General features: G+C 47.2%; 2 protein-coding genes across 15 annotated transcripts in view; one reads left to right on the top strand and one right to left on the bottom strand.

The window, feature by feature from the left end:
• Positions 1-2,036: 2,036 nt before the first annotated feature.
• On the top strand, positions 2,037-3,366 carry RXFP4 (relaxin family peptide/INSL5 receptor 4). The gene is given in 3 exon segments (XM_056816267.1): positions 2,037-2,683; positions 2,685-2,756; positions 2,758-3,366. Coding segments are annotated over 3 exon segments (1,068 nt in total). The 3' UTR covers positions 3,107-3,366.
• A 2,933-nt stretch (positions 3,367-6,299) lies between these two features.
• The window catches only part of ARHGEF2 (Rho/Rac guanine nucleotide exchange factor 2), a 46,064-nt gene continuing 28,782 nt past the window's right edge, over positions 6,300-23,581 (bottom strand). For 9 of the 14 annotated variants that reach the window (XM_056816259.1, XM_056816257.1, XM_056816258.1 and 6 more), the window contains 21 exons: positions 19,655-19,799; positions 17,342-17,409; positions 16,942-17,005; positions 16,430-16,559; positions 16,111-16,220; positions 15,834-15,980; positions 14,738-14,988; positions 14,419-14,544; positions 14,064-14,181; positions 13,720-13,968; positions 12,277-12,353; positions 11,909-12,078; positions 11,486-11,553; positions 10,761-10,961; positions 10,328-10,447; positions 9,520-9,587; positions 9,321-9,356; positions 9,061-9,111; positions 8,416-8,868; positions 7,845-8,040; positions 6,300-7,484 (listed from right to left, as the gene is read on the bottom strand). In XM_056816259.1, coding sequence (XP_056672237.1) covers positions 7,411-7,484; positions 7,845-8,040; positions 8,416-8,868; positions 9,061-9,111; positions 9,321-9,356; positions 9,520-9,587; positions 10,328-10,447; positions 10,761-10,961; positions 11,486-11,553; positions 11,909-12,078; positions 12,277-12,353; positions 13,720-13,968; positions 14,064-14,181; positions 14,419-14,544; positions 14,738-14,988; positions 15,834-15,980; positions 16,111-16,220; positions 16,430-16,559; positions 16,942-17,005; positions 17,342-17,409; positions 19,655-19,799 — 2,922 coding nt within the window. In that variant the 3' untranslated portion in view covers positions 6,300-7,410. Of the gene's footprint in view, positions 7,485-7,844; positions 8,041-8,415; positions 8,869-9,060; positions 9,112-9,320; positions 9,357-9,519; positions 9,588-10,327; positions 10,448-10,760; positions 10,962-11,485; positions 11,554-11,908; positions 12,079-12,276; positions 12,354-13,719; positions 13,969-14,063; positions 14,182-14,418; positions 14,545-14,737; positions 14,989-15,833; positions 15,981-16,110; positions 16,221-16,429; positions 16,560-16,941; positions 17,006-17,341; positions 17,410-19,654; positions 19,800-20,045; positions 20,373-23,581 lie in introns of those variants that run through there. The other 5 variants (XM_056816256.1, XM_056816263.1, XM_056816264.1 and 2 more) reach the window with 3 other exon arrangements.

Genomic DNA, 23,581 nt, shown 5'->3' with positions numbered 1-23,581 from the left:
CAGAGAGATAGACAGAGACAGAGGGAGAGAGTCAGAGACCGATACAGACAGACAGACAGAGAAACTTGCAGATAAAACAGCCATTTGAAAATGACTTGAGGGAACAGAACTTTGGAAGAGACTGCACATGGGAACCCTAGCCTCTTTCCCTAACAACCCAACAGAAAATCACTAGCTTTCATGTAATTACGAAATCATGAACGTTCTCTACTAGAACAGAGTACTTGGTTCATGTGGAACTGAGACCCATGAATTGCTCTCTTGGCTTTTAAAATTATTTTTTCCTGAGTCCATGGGATAGACAGAAAGAGGGTGGCTGCCTGGGGTACTAAGGATCATCGATTCCCTTTCTCCCATGGTTGGAGGCAACAAGGAAGGGGAAAAACCAATCTAGTCCATTAGGCTAAATAACTAACACAAAGTTAGTTGTGTTATGCCATAATGCCAAGTACTTAGCATAAAGTCCCACAGATAAGCCTGAGTCTTCCTGACTCTGGGAGGCTCCCCTAAGATCTAAGGATGGACCTCAACCTCTTCCCATCCAATTCCATCCTCTCCTCTCCCTAAGCTAAGAACTTCAGGTGTCCCAGCACCCAGTCCAGAGCTGACCAGGAACTCAGGCTCCATTCCTTACTGACTCACTGAGCAGCCCATCCCAGATTTATTACCCTGAACCTCTCCTCCCCTTCCTTCTGCTCCCAAGCTTTTACAGAGATGTTTATCAAACTTTATCTTAATTAACATCTGTGTCAGGGTGGGAGTGGTGGGAAAGGGGGCAAGTAGATGAAAGTCTATGAGAACAAATTCACCTCTCTCTACCTTGCAACTCCAGCTCCTTATCTCCCCATTCTAACAATGGCTCCCCAGTCACTTTTCCCTTCTCTGTTTCAGGCTGGGGGTTGGGGGGAAAGAAGATTGCCATCCCAGTTGGAAGGCTCTGAAAAGGGCGTTTTCAGAGTGTGGTTTGTATATGTTGGACAGGGTAGTGCTGGATTCTGTCTCACAGAGGTGGACCTAGAAGGGGGTGGAATCTGTAGTGAGGGAAGATGGCTGGAGACAGAGCAGGATTCTCTGAGAGCAGTGCTGGTCAGTAGGGGGTCTGAGGGCTTCCTTTCCCTTCCTTGCTCTCCTTAGGCATCATCGTTCCTCAGTCTAGTGTCAGGCAGTGTCTGAGAGGGTATTCCTTCTTGGACATTGGGAAAACTATTAGATGATCCTTAAAACACTCACTCTCCTCCCCACCCCCAAATCCGATTCCCATCTCAACCAATCATTCAGTCATCATAGGGCAAAGGTAGGGAAAAGGTACAAGATATTAAGGGCAGATGGAATCTAGTGCCCATTGTTGTTCAGTTGTTTCAGTTGTGTCCAACTCTTCATGATGCCATTTGGGGTTTTCTTGGCAGAGGTTTAACAATTTCTTCTACAGCTCATTTGACAGATGAGGAAACTGAGACCAACAGGCTTAAGTGACTTGCCTGGGATCATACAGTGTCTGAGGTCAGATTTGAACTCAGAAAGATAAGTCTTCCTGATGTGGGGCCTCCCATTCTGCACTACCTAGCTGCCCTTGGGGCTTGGGGCTGTCACCTCCTCAGAAAAGAGGGACAGAGGATAAACCAAGGGAGTTTTGTTCTTAAACCAGAAGTAAAATCTGCAATCTGAACCTCTCTTGACCTTCATGTCCTTTTCCCTCTTGTCCAACACCCTCTCCCTGTCCCACCCCTATGCAGTCATTTCCCCAGCCCCTCCCTCCACCAAGAGGCTAGAAATTCTAGGCCAATCCCTTAGAGGAGATCTACTTTGTCCTGCTCCACCTCTCACCAATCTTGACCCAAAGGACAGGGGTGGTTCCCACTGACACTTCACTCTAAAGATGTGGGAGTGGCCTGGGGCTGCCAGCAGGTAGATGCCCTAAAATCAGCATAAACCCACAACTGCCTGCCTTGAAAGACAGTGCCACCTCTTTCCGGCTTCCATACCTGGCAGAAATCTATCCTGGCATAGCTGTTCTGGCACAAGTCGATACCCTCACGATGTCTACACCCAACTTTTCTACCCCACCGCCTACATCCTTCTGGGTCAATATCTCCAGTGGCGAGGTGCTAAGCATGGGGGACGCTGCAGTACCAGCCAATTTCCTGGCACTCAGAGTTATAGTTGCCCTAGCCTATGGACTGGTGGGACTGATAGGTCTCCTGGGCAACCTGGCTGTGCTGTGGGTGTTAGGTGGGTGTCATCAAGGCACTTCACGTCTGAAGACTGACACCTTCGTTTTCAGCCTAGCTTTGGCTGACCTGGGGTTGGCCCTCACCCTCCCCTTTTGGGCAGCTGAGTCTGCCCTGGATTTCCACTGGCCTTTTGGTGGCACTCTCTGCAAGGTGGTTCTGACAGGCACTGTCCTCGGTGTTTATGCTAGCGTCTTCTTCATCACTGCTCTGAGCATAGTCTGATACTGGATAGTGGTCATGGCTACTGGACCGGGTTCTTACTGCTCATCCTCCTGTACCTTTGGGGCCAGCCTGGTAGCATGGGTAACAGCGACTGCTGCAACAATCCCCACAGCAATCTTTGGGGCTGAAAGTGAAGTGGGTGGAATTCAACTGTGCCTGCTCCGCTTCCCTAGTGGTCGATGGCTGGGTGCTGACCATTTACAGCGGGTCAAATTGGCCTTCGTGGTGCCCGATTGTCCTTGCAGCAAGCTATCTCATGCTGCTGGCATTCCTTCAGCAGCATCCGCTAAGGCAGAGGAACAGCAGTAGCCTGCTCTGTCCAGATTATTATTGTGACCTTTTTCCTCTGCTGGTTCCCTAACCATATTGTCACACTCTGGGGAGTCCTGGTGAAGTTTGACCTCGTGCCTTGGGACAATGCCTACTACACCCTTCACACCTATGTCTTCCCCCTTACTATTTGCCTGGCACACTGTAACAGCTGCCTCAATCCTGTGATCTATTGCTTCCTGCGCCAGGAGGCCCGGCAGGCACTGAGCAAGGCCCTGAGAAGGCTACAGGCACAGTTACCTGGTGGGGGACAAGCCCAGCCAGAGCAAGTAGCCCTTCAAAAGAGGAGACAGCAGAAGGTGGGGCTTTCCACCTCTCACTAGCCTGGATAAGAAAAAAAGGAGACCCTCCACCACAGAAGCTGTACCCCTCCCTTCCTAGCATCTTTAGGGCACCAGACTCTGGCACCCAAGCCTGGGGAGGAGCTGTTCTGAGCCCTGCCAGGCCATGTCACCTTGGGATATTTGATCTTTAATTCTCAATCTCTCTGGGGTGGAGTAGATAAATCTGAGGGCCAAGGCAGGATTGGATGCCGAGAAGACCTACACCTCCATAAGTTGTTGGGGTGAGAGGTGGGGGTAGAGGGAAGGGAAAGGGAAGAGTTATGAATAAATTTTTGCTTTCTACTATCTCTATGTCTCCACCTCACCCAGTGGCACCACTGCTGAATCTGGGGAGATAATGCCTACCGAGCTCTTCTGGACCTCTCCCTACAGTGGCCCCCTTCTCTTACCGTGAAGGAATTTTCAGTAGTCCTGGATGAGGTTGAAAGGTCTTTGTCCAGCTCTAGCTTATGGTTGTGGCTCCCTATTAGCCACTCACTTTAAATTGAGATTCTTTTAGCTGTTACAGCTGAAACCTGCCCCACCCCTAAATTAGTGTTCTTGTGTCCTTGAATGTTATCGATGACTGCACAATGCCAAGATTTATGGATGGTAGATGGTAGAGATTGAGTCTAACCCTCATTTTCAAGGCCTAGAAATGATCAGCCCACATCATACAAATCCTAATTGGCAATTTAGGAAAACTGGATCTCTCCTAAACCCAATGCTCCATTGGTTCTACTCTACTGTTGATGGGAAATATAACCTGTAGGTTTAGGTTATCCCCATCCCCAGGGATTATTGAGGTTACTATAGGAGACCTATTGCCAACAAGAGTGCTCAAACCTGAAGTCTTCCAGGAACAGTAGGGTTGGGAGGAGAGGGAGCTGGGGCTTTAGCTTCCCATCTAGCAGCAGTCTCTGCAAAGTGCCAACTGGAGCAGAGCAGGGCAGGGCTGGGAGGTAGAAGAGCAGGAAGTAGCTTGTGGGGAATAATCTTCCCCCTCCTCTCAACCTCTCTTAATTCCCTTCTATACCCCAGAGAAGAAAGGTGGGAAGGATAAAAGAAGCTCTGAGACAATGTTTTATGTCCCAAGTACCCTCAGAATAGGAATGAATAACCACCTTTTAAAACAGTGGGTTCTTGGGGAGAGGGAAGATAGAAACTACCACTGAAACTGGAAGGATAGCAGCAGTCAGTCAGTAAATGAAGTATCTACTGTAATAAAACATGGGAGGTTGGAATTGTAGAAACTTTTAAATGGTAAATATCCTGAAACAGGGAGATGAAAGTATCCAAGCATGAAGTGATGGGAGAAGCAACTCCCTGTTCTCTGTCAGTGTGTGCCTGAATACCACCAAATGGCAAAGGGACTAGGCCAGATGACCTCTAGGTAGTCCCAACCCACTTCAGCTCTAGTTGTTGGATGAAAAGGGGAAGCTTTAAGCAGTCACCTAATTCACAACTTGCTAAGCAATACTACCAACGAAGAATAGCTGGTATTTAATCTCCTTGGTGTTTAGTTTCCTCTTTTCTATGTTGAAGCTCCACTCCAAAACTTATGTTTATTCATTCTTGGTCAATTCAAAATGGAAAATTCTCCACCTTCCATCCCCCTTAGTATTGCTTTCCCCTAGCCCAGCAGTTCCTCCAATGGCTGTACCTAAGCACCAAGTGCCAACCAAATATTGGTTCCTCTGGGGACGTCCCTGTTTTGGGGTAAATACTCACAGATTAAAAACAAGGAGCAAGCCATGTGGGTGTAGCCTGGTCCTGGAAGAAGCTTGGCTATACTTGTGGGGAAGAGGGGACTGGGGAAGGTGGATTAGTTCTAGAAAAGGGCTCCTCTCTACAAGGGAAGCAGTTGAGTTCCAGGCTCCCAAAAGGCAAAGTAAAAGGAAATGGAGAGATTCTAAGATAGGAAGGACCGGATCAAAAGAGACTTTTCATAGTAGTATAAGGAGGAGGTGCAGATAACTGCCCCAGATTCAGTGAAATCACACTCCTCTCTAGGCTGTTTGACCTTGGACAAGTCCTTGAACTTTTCTTGGCCCATTTCCTTATCTGTAAAATGAAGGGTTAGGGTCAAATATCAAAGGTTTCTTCTAGCTTTCCTATGAATCTAAGTCAGAATAATGAGGAGGGGCCTCTCTAGGAGATTGAAGCAAATGTTACTGAAATGGAGGCTTCTGGAATTAGATTTAAAAAGGACTTCAGGAAGGTCAAAAGAATAAAGCAGGATCCTAATTTCAGACTTTCTGTGGTGTGATATTTCTATATCCTTACTTCTTTCGGGGTCTTTGACAAGCCCTACTTCTTGTTGTCTAGGGGTATGTCCTCATTCGTTCTGAGACTGTTCCTGCACCTCTGTCTTCTATTTGACTAATCCAGGATGGCACCAACTCACCATCTACACAGAACCCTCTCCCTAATTTCCTGCTCCTCTTTCCAATTAAATTATATTAACCTTGAGTTGGGACATTTTAACTGAATCGAGAAAACTGCAATGTAAATTCATCAACAGAGTTGGAACCTGGCACTTTTAGGAAGAGTAAAGGAGCAAGAAAACACTCCTCGTCTCACTCAATTTCAATCTCAGATTCTGGGTCCTTAAAATGAACCAGAAGTCAATATTGGTGTGTCAGGCATAGTAGGAGAGAGGCAACAGGGAAGGAGTCCTCTCAGAGCCTTATCTCATCCCTCTCAACTTAGCACATGAAACTGATTAGAAACAGGAAGTTTTCCTTAGTTAGGACCAAAAAACAAGAAGTGAAAAGAATCAACTCCTCAATAGGGGCAAAGAGCAAACCAACAACAGCCTCGGATGAGGTAGGATGGCAGAGAAAGAAGCTAGAATTGTGCCTACACTCTGCACAGATATGTTGTCTGGTCCAGTAGAATATAAGTTCTTTGAGGGCAAAGTTTGTTTCATTTTGTTTCATTCATCCCTGGTGCTTGGTTCCCTGAAGAGCAGAAGAAAAGCTTGTTGATTTGATTAAACCAAACCTGAGGCAAGGGGAGATGGGCTTACTATAAAAGAGCTCCCTAAAGTCTACAGCTCAAATCTGGTTAATCTTTCAGTATGAACTACAAATCCTAAAAAGGGAGAAGCTGCCTTCAAATGGATTATCTTCCAGCCCAGATGTCCCTTTATTTTCATTCTCATTTTCCTGCAGAGAACAAAATCAAGACAAGGGGTTCCAGGTCTTTAATTCTGTGTGCTTGGTCTTTTTACAATCAAATCATCAGAAAAGTGCTGGGGCCTCTGAGGAGGGGTATGTGGCATTTGCCAAAATACCCCAAGAGAAAATTCAAGATTGGTTTTCCAACCAAACCACAGGGCCCTCAGATACATCGTACACCTCTGTGATGCATTCCCAACTAGTAGAATGGAGATGGGCTAGTAAGAGGAGGTAGGAGAGATCCCCTCACCAGGGTAGATTATGATGAACAAGTACTGTTGCCCAACCTTAACCCCCAAGTTTCTTAAGACATGGGGTAGTTGGAATTAGCATCTCTAATTGCCTATGATCTTCTCTTAAAAATATAAAACACGTGCAGTCGGCTTTGGTACAAAAAAGAAAACAAAACAAACAAAACCCCAAAACATTGTGTTCCCAAAGGATCTCCCACCATTACCACTGGTCCCACCCCAATCTCCACTCTAGACCATTCTGGGTTCCTAGAAACTGTGGCCCCTCTGCCCCCCTGGAGCTACAATGGAGGTTGGAATGAGCAGCATTAGGGAGTTTGGAGTGAGAAGGATACTTGCCCTCTCCATATCCCTTTTTAAAGGGCAGGTTGGCTCTGGTAATTTTGGCCCCCCACTCAAGATGAGGGTTGCTGGGTAGATAAGAGTCTAGTAACTGAAGGGTTAATCCCTGGTTGGTCTTCCCTCCCTCCCCCTCCCCCAGTAGTGTTAAAGGGCCAGATTTTCTGGCTCCTTATGGCTTGGTTCCCTTGTCCCTGGTCCTTTAATTCCCTCCCCTCCCACCCAGCTAATAAACAATAAATAAATAAATCTTTCCAGATGGGGGGATGGAAGGGTCTGAAAAATTGGCATCTGTGGTGCTGCTTATGGATGTCACCAGAAGGCATCTTCCACAGCTTTCTGACCCCCTCAAGCAAGCCCACTCTCCCTGAGTTGGGAGGTCTGGGGGTGGGGGCAGGAGAAACACAAAAGCCAGCAGTTCTATTAAGTCTCCCCCTCACCTATATAACTTGGATATCCAAAGGCTACTCCCCCCACTCTCCATCCTCCAGAAATAGTCATGGAGGAGACAGGAAATGGGGGAAGGGCCCCTTTAACTCTCTGAAGCAATAGGTTCTCCATCTCGACTCTCAGTCTCCTCTGGGATGTCCTGCATTCGGGGGAAATCTACAAAAAGAAAGTGTGACCAATGAGCAGGAGCCAGAAAGGAAATACCAACCACCTCCAACCTTCCGGCCTCCTGGGAGGGAGGTCCTGTGATCAACCAATCACAAATAAAACAGGAAACTTGCCTCCCAGAGTACCCATATCCAATCAGCACCTAACAAAACAGGGCGACCAGCCTGCCTCCATCCCCCAGGGATCTTGTGCCTTCAGGAGAATTATAGTAAGCACTGCCAGTCAAGGGGCTGTGAGTGAGCTGAGGCAGAGACCCCATAATGAATCTGAGAAATGAAGGGGGTCCCCAACACTGTCTCCCACAATCTTCATGTCCCAGCCGCCTTCCCTGTCCCCTTTCAGCCTCACCTCGAGGGCTATGTGGTGGGGTCAAACGACTACAGCTCTCCTCTTCACTGCCAGTATCAGGATCACTACTATCTTGAAGTCGCTCCTCTGGACTGCCTAGCTCAGGCCCATCTCTGTCCTCAAAGGTTCGATGAATAGAGCGAGTAGACAAGGGAAGATCTAGGCGGTCATGGCCTCGGCATACCTGGGGGACAACCTGATAGGTGGGAAAGAGGGCAAGGAAGTGACCCAGATTGACTGCCTCCTAACTCTGCACAGGTGAGTTTAGGTGATGGGGTGAGCAGAAAGAACCCCCGAGACCCACTCTATGCTCTCCCCCTCTTCTACTTGCCCTTGCCTCGTCTGCGCCAAAATCCAAACACCTTTTCAGGAAATGCCTTAGGATTTCTTCCGGGCCTATACTCAAAATCTTTTCACTTTGCTGCGATGGAAGGGATGTCTAGCCCAACCCCGAACTAAGCTAGCATCCTGTCAACGGTAAGCCCCAGCACACCCAACTCATTTTAGGTTCTCCAGTGTCTCAGTATCAGCAGTTTTGTACCAGAGCACACACTAGAGGGGCTCTGCTCACCTGGGAAGGCGGGGTGAAGCTCAAGTAGAGGGCATCCCCAGCAGGGAGGCTCCGACGCCGAGGGTCCAGCGGTCGGCGGGCCCAGGGCGCCTCAGCTGAGAGTGGCTCAGCCTGACCCAGGGCAGCCAGTCGCTTTTTCACTTCTTCGGTCTCCCGCTCCAGCCGGGCTCGGGCCTGTTCGCTTTCCCGAAGCCGAGCCTCTAACCCGCCTGCTTCAGCTGCCCGCTCTTCCCCTTGCCGCCGGCATCGACGGAGCTCCTCTTGGAGCAGGGCGTGTTGTCGCTGCAGCAGGGCCAGCTCTGTGGTCTGCTTCTCTGGAGCCACAGGGGCACCTCCGGCCCTGCCTACATCCCCATCTCGAGAATTGGCCCGGGACAACACTAGCTTCTCCCGTCGCTCCGGGCCCTCAGAGAGCCTTGCCTCCATCAAGGTGTCTTGCTGAGCCACAGCTGCCTGGAGTAGGATAAGAAGGGTGTATCAGTCACAGTCCTCCTTCCCTGACAACCCTGCATACCAAAGACCCAGTTGATCTTTTCTGGGACACCCAGATTGTCGGCACTTGGAAAATATTTTTGAAGACAATGGGCCTCCCTGCCTCTCACTTCCATGAACTGGGTCTCCATTCTGATGAGGGCCCTCACTCACCTGAAGTCCATGGAGAAGCCCATAAAGGTTGACTAGTCGCTGTAGGGCCTCCTGAGAATAGAAGAATGGGAGGGATGAGACATGCATTCAAATTCAGAGTTAAATGAGGGGTGAGGGTGAGGAAACATGTTAGTTGATCCCAGTTAGGTGACCTCTCCTACCATCACCCTCAATTAGGCTCTAACTGCTTCCCTGGTCAGGGACCTCAATTCCCTCAGTACTTTAGTCATCAACCCTATCACCTTATTTTCCTATCTTACCTCCTGAGGGGATCTCAACTGGTTCCCATTTCGATCCTGCAGTGAAGGGAAGGATGGAGAGTTAGAGACTCTTCAGGTCTCAGCTCCTTAGCCCTCCAAGGTATTGTCCCTTGGCCCCCAGGGACCCTAGATGAATAGAAGCCAGTTATCTATTCCCCATCCTGGCCAGGTCCAAGAACCAACCCCACTGAGGACTCACCCTCTGACTTGAGTCTGAGTCAGCTCTGCAGAGCTCAATGGAACCATTAAAGGTCCTTGTTTCACCATCTATTGAGAGAAGAGAAAAAGGTGCTCCTAAACTCCTGGTATAGTGGTATAAAGTTCTGTTTGAGAGTCTGTAAGATTTGAGTTCAAACCCTGCATCTGACATGAACTGGCTGTGTGACCATAGGCAAGTCACTTCTCTGATGTAAAAAAAATACGTAACACCTGCAATATCTACCTCACAGATATTTTTTTTTTTGCTTAAATTCTTACCTTCTATCTTAGAGTGATATTCAGAATTGGTTCCAAGGCAGAAGGGTGATAAGGACTAGGCCATTGGGGTTAAGCAACTTGCTCAGGATCACATAGCTAAGAAATATCTAAGGTCATGTTTGAACCTAAGACCTTCTGTTCCCAGACCTAACATTTTATCCACTAAGCCACCTAATTGTTCCTCACAAATTTCTTAAAGAAACATGTTCCCCACCACCACCACCACTACCATGGAGCCAAGATGGTGGCTTAGTAGCATCAAAAGCTGAAACTGCTCTGAAAATCCTTCCAAATCCAAAGAGATGATATGGGCAAAGCATTTAGTACACTTTAAATTACTGTATAGCTCTATAAATGTCTACTACTTATTATAATTTCCCTATATCTCTGTGCCCCAGAGCACATATTCCGCCCCCATCTCTTCCCATTTTTTTCTTTACTCCTCCCATTTTCCCATTTAGGTCATAATCTTCTAGTCTTACCAATTTCCCCTTTAAGCCCTCAATCCCCCCTTAGATCTGAACACTTACTGGTAGTGACCCCAGGACTGGTGTTGCCACTGCTGTCAGGCTCTAGTGACAGGCCTGATTCCCTCGGGAGTAGGGGCAGATCTAGCCCAGGCCCAACTAGCAGGTCCTTTAGACCCTCCACTGCAGGGAGGAAAGATAAGAGAAAGTCAGGAATCTCCCTCCACAGCACTGTGTACTGAATAAAAAGGAAACTGACTCTACTGTCTAAGCATTGATTATCAAAAGGAATATCAGAGAGATGAAGAGGCACAAAGTGAGATAGGGATGAGGGAGGGGAAGACAATGGCCATCCCAGGCACATCAGAGATAGGATTAAGTATGGTGTACTCATTCAGGAAGGGGCATGCCTCTATGTGCTTCCTTCTATGTCTGTGTGTGCACATATGAGTTTTGGAGTTTATCTCTATTGGTGTATCCCTGAGGGCTCTCTTACCTTCACGGATAGCATCCTGCAACAATCTCTCCCCACGAGGGGATTCCAGGGATTCAGAGCGGAAGAGGCCACGAGGCAAGGTAGGCAGTGGCCCTCCACCCCCTCCATCTTCTTCTGCCTGGAACTGGGTCATCTCAGCAAAGAGTCCCACCTTTTCCTGCAGAAGCTCCACCAGTGCCCTGTCCTTTTGTTGCAGTTCCACTGAAGGAGGGCAAGCAAAGAGAGAAATAAAGGGCAAGGAGGGTGAGAGGAACCATATCAAAAGGCTCAAGGATGAGCAGAAATCAGAGTGGAGGCATAGTAAAAGATGCTAGATAAGGGTATCCATCAACTGGGAAATGAGTGAACAAATAATAGTATCTCAATGTAAAGGAATATGATAGCACCCTAAGAAAAGATGATGGATTCAGAAAAACATGGGGAGACTTGTATAAAACGATACAGAATGAAATCAGCAGAACCAGGAAAATGACTTTTGAAAGACAAAAATGATGAACAGTGGCAATGACCAAGAAACAGCTGATGGGCGAGAGGTGCAGATGGCCACTGTCTGGATTTGTTTTGTTTTGCTATACTTGTTACAAGAGGGGGACTGATGTTTGTGAGGAAGGGACTTGGAACATATGGCGGATAGTGAATGTGATGGGGGGTGGGGGGGAATAAGGAAGAAAAGATGCTTGAGAGAGACCAAGGTTGTGGTGTAGTGAGGAGGGCATGATGATTACTTTTGATCCTTCGAAGGTAGGCCTCGTCTTCTGTTTCAATCAGAGGGAAGTCCTCTCTAGATGGGCATCTATGATAGAGAACAGGCAAGTCAGAGAAGGCATGAAAGGGCTTAGAGACCAAAGGTTAAGGAATGCCTATGCCCCTGCCTTCACCTAAGCTTTCATGCCTGCTGATTCCTCTACCCAGAACACTGCCCACTCAAATCATGCTCAACTTTGGTTCTACATTTCCCTCAAAGAAGTCTTTCTGTATCCACCAACTCCCTAACCATGGTTTTATTCACTTTGCCAATCTGTTTTACAAAAGACAGGTGAATTTGCTCTGGGCTTTAAACAATTCCCCCAAAACACGTCACACAATCAATTATTACTGACTGTCATACATGGAGAGGCAGAGACATGGGCCTTCCCTTGAATACTCACACACGCACACTCTGCTGGATGACCCGGATCCATGTATTTCTGTCCTCTCTGGAGGCTGTGTGGACCTCATACATCTCAGGGGGAGCCGCACTAATCAAAAACATCCCCTTCTCCTGGTTAGCAATGTCCCGAACAATTAGGTTCTGCAGTGAGATTATTGCTGGCTTGTCCTGACAAGAGAAGTCGAGGGAAAAGAGGAGTGAGCCGAAGAGCCCTAGCATCTCACACTTCCAATAGGAACTTTGTCTCTTGAAAGTACTTAGAGATCTGTCAGTGCTCTGACTAGGTGAGTCTGGCAGAGGAAAAACTGGATTCTAGAACCTCTAGGATTCTACCTGAGAGGCAGAAAAGGAGGAGGATTGTCTTACCAAGGCAGGAAATATATACTTCTGGTCCTTCTCCTGAAGGAACACTAGCACATCTGTCATCAGCAGCATCAGTACATCTGGCAGGAGAGGTGACAGGTCAGCAATGGATGAATTAGAAACTTGATTTTTCTCTTCCCTCATCCTTCCCCCAGGACCAAGTCTGCCTCACTAGGTTATAGCTCCTAACTTCTCTCTCCTTCCCCTTGATCTCTGCCTTTCCTCTTAAACTCCTCCAACATAGGATGGTGACTCCATGGAATTCCAGATTCACATTGGGCTGGAACAGAACTTGGGAGTATCAATACATTTCCATCCATGCTTCTGGATAGCATGATTAATGCCCCATCAGATATAAACATCTCCTGCCCCAAGGTTTGCATTCCTTTTTAGTCTGCAGTCCCTCTACCTCCCAACTCAGTCAAGTCCTTTTTGATACCTAACCTAAATCCCTCCTACTACAGCATATGCCCACACCCTCTCGTTTTTCAGTCAGTGGAGGAGAACAGCAGGTTCCTCTCTGCTGCAAAATTAACCTTCACAGACTCAAAGATCCTCACCAAATCTTAGTTTATTGTCCCCACTCCTAATCACAGATTGATCTTCTTCAGATTAAACAATTCCATATTTCTTCAGCTCCACAGTACCCTTCCCCAGTCTTTCCAGGCTCCTACCTTGGCCTTCTACTCCCATCCCTCTGACTCTGTGTGGGGCTCTTAAACCTGAGCAGGAGACTTCTATAAAATGGGGAAGGTGGCTCTAGAGAGAGACATCAGCTTCCCTTTTGCCCTTAGGGACTTTACAGTCCTTTGGGCATGGCAGGGAGATGGGGAGGTGTTTTGTCGAATACTTCAGAAAATAAAGCTCTCCAGCCTTGCTATTTTTAACCTCCATGGTTTATATTCTTAGCTGCTGTGTGGGAGGGATGGGAGAGAGGGGAGTGGAAGGAAGGAGGAGGCTGGTGAAGACTGACAAGATCCAAGACAGAAGCTTGGAAGTTTTGAGTACAAAAGTCCAGTTTAGCCCTGGTAAAGCCAATCCACACCAATGAGAATCTGTTCCCAGGGCAGACTAATTCAGAGAGGAGGGGGAGTGGGAAAACTTGCCCTTATTTCCCCCTTTCCTATCTCGCCTCTGCCCTCCTCCAGAAATCTTTCTGCAGGAACTTTTCAGTTCTCTCTCAGTGCCCTAGGAACATTGTCTCTGCCCCCCAAGGCTTAAGTATTGCCTCTGAAGCACATGCATTACACTGGCCTCTGTAGGGGAAGATGATGTGCTCTCAGAGGGAAGTCTATCTTTCAGCTAACAATAGGAACAAGGGCCATAAACTTAGGTAACTGACAAAGACTATCTCTCTTCCTCTAAGGTTATCTTCAGGATAGGATATGAGCTATCTCATTCCCTGACTGTGTCAGGCCATTGGCCATGGGGTCAGGAAGAACTGACCTTTGAAGCGTCCTGTAGCTGTTTTCCAGAGCAGGCAACCATCATGTAGCAGCTTTCGACGTAGAAGCTCTTCTCGGATAAAAGGACCCTTGCCGGGCACTGGGGTCTGGGCACGAGAATCTGTGCGTCCATAGATCTCCTGCAGGCGAGCTCCCTTCTCCAGCTCATGTACCTCTTGGTCTACTGCTGATAGCAGCTCCTTCACCAGCCCCAAGGCTGTTGTCAGGTCCCGGTGTTCCTCTTCATTGCCTGGAGGACAGCAAGAGGAGTTAGGGGTAAAGAGGTCATCTCCTTCCTGGCCCCCCTCACTCTACCTGGCCCAATCTTCAGGCCACCCTCCTCACCACGGGAATGCAGCAGGATCCGGTCAATGAGTACAGGGTACTTGGTGATACGCTGCGTCACCAACAAGATGCATTCCTGCACCCCATGTCGTCGAAGCACTGTGGAGCGGGTCACCTTCTGCAGAATCAGGGTTGGATCAGAAGAAGCAAGATCAAATGGGGTGGAATTCCCTGGGTGGGGTATGATGGGACAGAACAGAGAGGGCAGGGCCAAGGATGGTGAGGTTCAAGAGGGTCAGTCAGTGGAGATTCCAATTCCAAAGACTTTAATTCTTCACACAAGATAGAGGTTAGGGATGAAGAAAGTCCTTGGAGTTAAGGACCGAATGGACTTCAAGGGAGAGGTCTTACTCACTCTGATGAATTGTTGAAAGCGCTTATCTCGGGCATAGAGTTCCTTGTAGAGTTTGAGTGCCTTGGTATGGCGGCTACAGAACTCAGAATAGGCCTTACGCATCTGTTCTGCACTGGAGCCTGAGAACTGGAGGCCAAGAGACAGGTTAACATACCTGAGGACAGGATTAACAAAACTGAGGCCCAGCCTAAGTGCAGCCTTCTGCTTCTCAAGGAAGTCTTTGCTTTCCCCAATTCCCCTCTTCTCTTGCAATATCTGAGGTTGCAGAAAAAACTCCTACCACCCACATCCTCCAGCAGGCCCTCTTTCCTCTCCTCACCTGGCTAATCAGCAGGTCCCCCAGCCGGTGGATGACAAAATTTCGGGTACTGCCTGGGCAAAGGGCCTGGCGCCGGCGCTCTAGCAGCTGGCTGAGGAAGCGGGTGTGGATGTCGCTGAGCTCATCCACACAAGGAAAAAGGCCCTGTACTAGGGCTGGCTCCAGCTGCAGCTCCTCCAACAGCCCCGTTCGGAATAGCCGGGTCATGATCTTCAGTGTCCTCACATGGTGCAGCTCTGTCTGGATCAGCTCTGGGTGAGGTAGGTCAAAGTGTCAGTCAAGGAACAAGGGGGGGCAGGCTGACTTGCCATATGCTATTTTGTATTACTAGTTGTTTCAGGCCATAACATTAAAAATAATGATGATGAGGATGATATTTACAAAATGGTTTTAGGTTTACAAAGTGCTTTATATCCATTTCTCATATGATTCTCACAACAGCACCTTAATGTAGGAGTTACTGTTGTGTTCATTTCACAGAGGAGGAAAGAGACTGGGTTAAGGAACTTGGCCAGGGTTCCCAGTTAATAAGTGTCTAAAGCAGGACCTCAGCCTAGGTCTTCCTGACTCTTAGGCCAGCTCTTCCAACCACTATTCCATGATGCTTTTAGCTATTTGGCTCAGAGATCTTAAGGCAGAAGAGATCACAAGATCATCTAGTCTGACCTCCTACAGATATATAATAAAATAAAGGCCACACAAGTTAAGTGCTTTGCCCAAAGTCACACAGATGGCTTATCTCCCTACCTTATAGGGACAATCTGAATTCCCTTCAGCAGCAATCTGAATTCCCCACACCAGGCTCCTCAAAGAGCTAGTGGTTACCTCAGTTGAATTGAAAGGCTAGAAAGAGACTACAAGGGCTCCCAAAAGTGAGCCAAAGAGTCAGGGGTAGGGCCCTACCCAGAAACCAATGGGGCACTGAGGAAATGACTCAGAGGCCAATGAGTCATCATGCAGAGGGGTCTCTGGTATCATGAGAAAGGGATTCAGTAGGGCCTGAAAAAGGAAGGGGGAAAGAATGGAATGTGGGAGTCACTGGTCTTGAAAACACAAGGGAACTGAGGTTCCTCTATGGCCTGGGTTCCCTGCTTACCATAGATGACATCTTGACGCTTCATCACCTCTTTTTTGTGTTGCTGTAGAAAGTTGCTGTCCACTGCCAGACTCCAGGAATCCGCTGCAAAGTCTTTCTCATCTGTCTCAAAGTCACTCATGAGCTCATTGTAAATCACCTCTGCACCTGGTAGAAGTGGTGATGGGGCAGCCTTAGAGCAGTGCTGGGGGAGATGAGGTTGCTGTCTCCTTAGGCCCTGGGCTGTCCCAGGGATAACCTCCCCCCTCCAAGCCTTTTGCCTGTTTCCACTCCTTACCCTCATCTATGAGAGACTCCACAGATAGTGTTCTGTTTCGCATGTTGAGGGAGTCTGTAGACTGAGAAAGGATCCTTCGAAGGCCCAAAGGGGACTCATCATTGAAGTGCCTAAGGGGAAAATGTGTGTGTGTGTCAGCAATAGGGAACCCAGGATGAATTACCTGGAAGCCTTTTTCTAAGCTCATCTCTAACTCCCAAGTCATGCTTCTCATCTTCCTAACTGAACAAAGAAGACAGGAGTGCTTCCAGTACCGGCTTTTCCCACTTGTCTGGACAAATAGTCCTTTATCCCCAGCAAAAAAAACCCAAAAGCTTACCCAGCGATGTTGGTAGTGGAGACGCTCTTGGACAGGGAAAGGGAGGATCGGCCTCTTCGAGAGCCAAGCAGGGATTGGCGAAAGCTGTCAGAGGGGTAGATAGCAGAGCTAGGGCGCTCTCGGATGGTGGCTGTGGGAATAAGGAAGTGGGGAAAACCCAGCTTGGGTGGTAAGGAAGGTAAGGGAGACACATGGGTCTCTTTGGCTACAGTGTTTCATTTCCCAGTCCCTCCTCAATACTTTTTTAGAATGAGATATCCCTACTTCACCACTCATATCCCAGACAAGGTAGGGTGTAGGTTACTCGAACTCCCCAAGTCTCTCTCTTAACACTTATTTGGACCCTAGTGCCCCAGCCCTCGGCCCTATCCAGGAAGAACCCAAGAAGCCCCCCCTCTCCCCCCCATCCCCCGCCCAGTTCTATAGCTACGAAGAAGGGACTGGCCTGAAGGTGGCAGCAGAGCCTAGCATCTAGACAGCCATATGGGGAGTGGGACGTGGGTTGTACTTACTCTTGCTCCGAAGGGAGACCGACTGCAAAGCAGTGCTGTTCTTGAGCAGGGCAGCCTTCTGTTGCTTTAGGGCAGCAGGGCAAATAGAGAACATCATTACCCAACAGGTTTAGAGCTAGTTAATTGGCCAGCTAAGGGCCTACCTCCCTTGGGTAAGCCTGGCATGGGAGAGCACCGCCCAGAGAAGTTGCTAAGTTCCCAGCAGATAAACAAGGGCACTGGGGACTCCGGGGGTGACTGGGCAGCCCTTCAACACCCTCTCTGGACTGTTCTAGGTAGACTAGACTAGAAAAAGATTTTGGAGGCAACACTAACCCAGCTCGATGCCCATATGGGCATGGCCTTCTCAATTTCTGGAACCTGCCCTATATTCTCCTGGGCTCAATCCCTGCCTTCTCACCTTCTGCTTGACCTTGGTGCAGTTGGCAAGAGCGTCTTTACAGCGGTTATGGATGGTCACGTTGCAAGCTGGGAGGACAGAAGAATGAGGTTGAAAGGAGGGGGCAGACACATATAGATCACTATATCCCACCACCCACAAAAGGACAGTCTCATCATTGTCTCTCCTCCCTAGTTCTTCATATACTATCTCTCTACCTCAATAGTCTCAGCTTCCTGTTCCATAATTTAGCCCATAGGGATCCCTCTCCCTTGTAGACTAAGGGTGGAAGAGAATAGTAACCAAGTTTAAGAGTGAGGACTAGTAAAGTGGAAGATGAGGAGTGCCCTCACCTGCTCTTATGCCCTACTTAGCTTATTCTAGACAATCCCTCAACAATAGGAAATAAATGGAGAAGGGAACAAATCTTGGGGGCCAAAGAATCAGAGAGAATTGACTATGCAATAAAGAGCAGGAAAAAAACCTGAGTTCAAAGATGCTTGGGGGAAAAAGGAAAAGGAGCAACCCACTGCAGGGTACCAGAATTAGCCCAGGGTAGGTACACAGCACAAAGTCCCCTGGAAGAGAAGGAACTCAAGAGTAATGGTTGTTGCAAAGGCAGTGAACTAGCACCGATATGGATCATGACCACAGATGCTTTCTTTAGGTGTAAGTAGCTCAGAGATTATTCTAGGGAAGAATGAAGACCTCAAAGACCTTCAGGGCAGGCTAAGGCCCCAAATTTGGTCTCGAGTCACCTCTGGTCTGTCTCTCTTTCTTTCCACCACTCAGTTCCTACCTAAGAACTCAGCAGTATCTGCTTTCCCAGGACTTAGTAGACACTGGGAGTCTACTCTTCCAAAAGGGGTAAACCTACCACATCTGCCCTATACCTGCCTCTCACTTGTCAGGAAGTATTTCTGAAACAGGGAAACCGCAGGTGAACGGCAGGCAGGAGGAAATATCTATGGCACAGAGGTAGGAATAGTCTAAAAAGCTAAAGCTAAGAATGAGACTGACCAGCCCTCTCCTTCTCCATCATATACTCCACCCCCTTCAGCTTCCCCTTCCCCACCCCAACCCCACTGCATCAACACCGGAAATTCTGCTAACTCCTTCAGACAATACCCAGAACCCTGTTCACTTCCACAAATACAAGGCAAACAGGGTGGGGCCAGGGGGTGGTAGGTGCTGGGGTAGTTTTATCCCCTCCAGAGATTCTTCCTCCAACCCCCATCCCTTGGTGTCTTTGGATCGAACCTCCGCATTCTACCTGTTCCCAAAATAGCACCACCCGCCTCCTTCTGTTCCCGTGGTAACAGGCTTCCGGATTGGGAATTTTCTCAGGATCCCTGGAGGGATCTAGATTGGGGATCCCTTCTTACCTCCATAGCCCTCTGCCAATCCCCACCTGAACTAGGAAAGAGGTCAGGGAAGTACCATAAGTTCTCCTCATAGCATCCCTTCCCCAAGCTCTATTGGCATTTGAAGCTCCCCACCATTGCCAGATTGAAAAAAACCAAACAAATCCTATTTAGTGCATTTCCAATCCAATCCTAATAAAAACCATTCTTCAGGTTACCCATTTTGGGGGGTAGGGGGAAGGGAACTTGGGAAGCAAGGCTAAGTGGATTTCCTCTTAAGGTCTTCCCAGGTGTTCCATGATCTCCTCCCAGATCATTAGAATTTTATCCACTCTAAAGTTTAGGAGGTCAGAAGCTCACACCACAAACCTGATGTGACCTCTCTTTTCCACTCTAGAGCCAACTAGAAATAGGGGAAAGTTGGAACCTATAATCCCATTTGTTTTCTAGACAAAGATCTCAAGCCCAATTCCCAGTTTAAATGAATAGGAGGAGCAAATGGATCCCAGAGTCCTGACTCCTCATCCTGCCCAAAAGGATGGACAGGGCCAGCTGCAAAGTTGGCAGCTTTCTAGTCCCACTCCCTATTGCCCCACATTCCTTCTCTTTCTTCATCCTATTGCCCCCACCCTTCCAGCTGTTTTGGGGACAGATGTTTCAGAATTGAGAATCCAAGAGAAAGACAAAAAATCACTGCAAGAGATGCCAGAAGAACAGCTGCAGGGGAGATATCCTACCACATGCCATCTTTTATTTCGCCATCTCCCCCAGCATCCTCTTCTGACATATTCCCACGGCTACCCACTCCTCAGAATAAGAGGGAAACAACAAGACGGAAGCATCTGACCCCAACAGTTGGAGTTTATAGATGCAGGGAATCTTTAAGGTTCAAAGAAGCAAAGGAGGGACAAAGGCATAAGGGCCAGATAAGAGCAAGCTGGTAGCAAACCTCAGGGTCCTGGCAACTTACTTGGGCAGATAAGGGCTTCCTTGGCTGTGATGCTTTTGTTACACGCATAGCACATCGTCATGCCTGATACAGAGATGGTCGTGAAAAGGTGCCCATTGGTATAGCGGGCATCCTTGGCTTCTTTCATCTTCTCTTTTTCTCGGTTCTGCAAGGAAGATAGAAAAGATAGAATCGAGCTAGAAAAGGACCTGCGGCAGAATACAGAGGGTCTAAAGATAGGTTCACAGTTATTAGTGACCAGAAGGTTCTGCCTGGGGACTACCAGAAATATAATCTTTGCTAAAAGTATGGATGCTAAAGAAATAGCTAGCAGCTCAGAAGGGCCCTCCATTTATTTTCCAGTCATCAGTAACTTGATCCCCAAAGAGACATCTAGGGCTCCCTTACCCACCTGGCCCCGACGGCTTGGCTGCCTCCGATTGCCACTCATCTTTCCTGCTTTGGTCTTCAAAATTCTCACCCACAGTCCCCCCTCACCCCCAAGGCCTGGGCTCTCCTTGTCCCCTCGAGCTTCTGTGTTCCCTCTGCCGGGAGAAGATGCGCAGAGAGGAGGGAAGTGCAGGCAAGGCAGAGGATGCCAGCTCACCAACTCTGGGAGTTAGCTCCTCTTATAACCATGACAACCAGTGTCAGAGCCGCCGTCACTGTGGCAGCCACAGCAGGGGGAGCAAGGAGATTCCCCTGATCCGATAGGGTGGGGGTGGGAATCCCACCCCCAAAGCCAAAAGTCAGAATATCTACCTTTGACTCTACCCTATCAGAGCTAGACTTTCTCCTTCATCCTCACCCTAAACGAACAGAGATTTTTCCTGGGGATGGGGGTCACTATGTCTATCCCCCTGTCTTGAGGCAAAATGTTTGTTCCCCCCCCCCAGACTGAACCAATTTGGATACCCTTTTCCTCCTAGATCTTTAGGAAAGGAAATTGTGAAGTCTCCCTTGTTTCTCTCAGAAAATCTTTCCTGGATTCTAAGTTTCATCCCTTTTACCAAATTAACCTTTTGCCTTTCACTTTTCCCCCTTGAGAGAGATAGATTCTAGGCGGCACCCCTTTCTTCATTTCTCTTAGTTTCTTAAAGTCTTGAAATTCCTTTCTGTTCTCTGACCTAAATCCCTTCTCCACTACAATATTAGTTCAAACCCTATGGATATGAAAGAAAATACAATCTCTTCCTACATACATACATACCAACTTGAAAAATGTATCAAGTCTCAGATGCTAAATACATTTAGCCTTATTTCTTACATTTCTACAGAGATTAAAAGTTTATAAAGAAATTTCATCCCCCTTACCTTGTGAGATAGGTATTTTAGACATTATCTCCATTTTAAAGATGACAAAACTGAGGTTCAGAGAAAAGGAATTTGCCCAAGGTCACACTGCTCATGAAATTCAAATGCCAGCTCAAATCTCTCCTGATTCCAGAAGTGTTGTTCCATTATGGTACACTGCCTCATCCATTTTTCAAACCCCTAATTCAGACAATTTCCTAGTTCGTAGGCATGATCCTCTGAACTCTCTTCTATCAGTCTTCCAACAACTTAAGCCTCCAAAAGAGCCAGTGAAGATGCCGAGACGAGAGTATCATTATTGATAGAAACTCTAGGGCCCTCCTACATGGCCTCCTGAATCTGAATCCTGGATCTTTCCTTTCGATCTAAAAGGGCAAAGGGGAATAGAAAATGCCAGTCCCTGGAGAGCCCCCTGATGTAGAAGAAAAACACAGACTGGATTTGAGGGTAGAAGAAACCTGGATTCAGCCTTCACTTCTGACAGTTATGAACTATGTGACCACTGGCTAAGATATATGACATCACTGAGCCTCTTTGCTCATCTGTAAAATGGGTATGGTAATATATCTATACATGTGATGCTCAAACTCTGAAGTGTTATAAAAATGTTAGCTCTTCTCTCTCTCAACCCTCAAAATAAGATTGTTAAAACAGAAAGCTTGAGATACTGTCCTGAGTTTTCCTTACTTATAGATATGCTCATATCACTTTTCAACTCAATTACCTCCAATGGCAAGCCCAAACTTCTCAGTCTGGCCATCGAGATCCTCTGCTCCCCCTTTCCAGCCCCCCCATCAGTAAAGAAAGCACTCCAAGGATGTTCCTTTCTTTATTCCTTACAACTACCATTTGGAACTAGGTTCTTGGTTTCTGGTATTCCCCTTCTTATTCTGATTTTTTTTTTTTTAGATGAAAGAATCTGAGACTCACAGAGGTTGTCACTTACCCATTGTCCTAGAGCAAGTAACAGCTGGAGGTAATATTCAACCTAAGGCCTCTCCCAGTTCTAAATTCAACACTCTACAAAACTATGTTCTCCTTTCAGCACTCTGTACTCTGGCCAGACTAAATGAGTCTTTCTCCTAAACCTCAACCTTCCTCATCTCCTGTACTTCTGACCATATAGTTTCTTATGACTAAAATGCTCTTCCTGCCTCCTCTACTCAGTGAATTCCTAACAGTCCTTTAAAGTCTAACCCAGATGTTGCCTCCCTCCTTATTAAGGCTTCCCTAAAATCCCTTGTAAAAAGTAACTTTTCCATAGGATTTTGAATTTGGAACTGGTCTAATCCTTTTATTTTACAGATGAGGTTATTTGTTCACGGTTATTGGAGTGATTAAGTGCAAAAAAACTGGGATTCAAATCCAGAATTTCTGACTCTAAATTCAGCATGCTTTAAGGAAAAAAATAAACAAACAAACAATGGGGGCAGCTGGGCGGCTCAGTGGATTGAGAGCCAGCCCTAGAGATGGGAGGTCCTGGATTCAAATGTGGCCTCAGACACTTCTTAGCTGTGTGACCCTGGGAAAGTCATTTAACCCCAATTACCTAGCCCTTACCACTCTTCTGCCTTAGAACCAATACATAGTGTAGATTCTAAGATGGAAGGTAAAGGTTTAAAAAACAAAAACAAAACCCTTACTCTCTGCCTTAGAATTGATATAGTATCACTTAACCCCCTTTGCCTACTCCTTAACAATATTCTGTCTTAAAACTGTTAGAACTAAGTTAGAACTTAGATTCAGTTCCAAGACAGAATATTGTTAAGGAGTAGGCAAAGGGGGTTAAGTGACTTACCTAGGGTCACACAGCTAGGAAATGTCTTTGGCCAAATTTGAACCCAGGTCCTCTGGACTCTAGCATTGGCTCTCAATGCAACTGAGGCACCTAGCTACTGGCATGCTTCCTACTAATCCAACGCTGCCTTCTTCCTAAAACCTCACAAATCATTTTCATATTTTCCTAATGTACTTCATATGTATTATTGTGGGTAACAGTAATCTTTGTATTTTATCACTCTTACTAAGCTGTAAGGTCCATGAAGGCCACCTACACCTTATACTATTAAATAGCGAAACTCTCACTAAAATACCCAAAAAGCACCCTCCCCATTCTCATCTCAAAATCCCCTGATAATATTCCTTGTTGGAAGGCCTAGGGGAAAGAGGCACTTTATCATATGTTTGGGTATAAACTTTCTGGACAGCAATATTACCACATAGAATGAGCCACAAAGCTGATCATACCCTTTGACACTTAAGACTTTATTCTAAAAAAAATACCATGTAAAGAAAAAAAGAGAACCTGTTTTGAACTTTTTATCTTCCCTCGAGCCTAGTAAAGTTCCATGCCCAATAGCATTAGATGAACATTAGGTATCATTATTGACTGGGATCTGGGAATCTCATTTAGAGACTATGTAGTCCTGGTTCCCAGTCTGAAACCACCATAGCATAGAGAATTAAGTGGGGAAAAGGTTGTCATGGTGCCTGGGGTCAAAAAGGGGAAGTAGAGCAAGGCTGAGTCAGAAGCAAGGGCAGTACACAAGGGCACAGGACCTAGATGTGGGTATCCCAGAACTATATCTCCCCTTCCTTGGGCCAGAAATTGGCCAGAAATAAGCAAAGTCAGCA

Source organism: Monodelphis domestica, chromosome 2, assembly GCF_027887165.1.
Source record: "Monodelphis domestica isolate mMonDom1 chromosome 2, mMonDom1.pri, whole genome shotgun sequence".
Taxonomy (NCBI): Eukaryota; Metazoa; Chordata; class Mammalia; order Didelphimorphia; family Didelphidae; genus Monodelphis; species Monodelphis domestica.
This window is presented reverse-complemented; position numbering and strand designations above follow the sequence as displayed.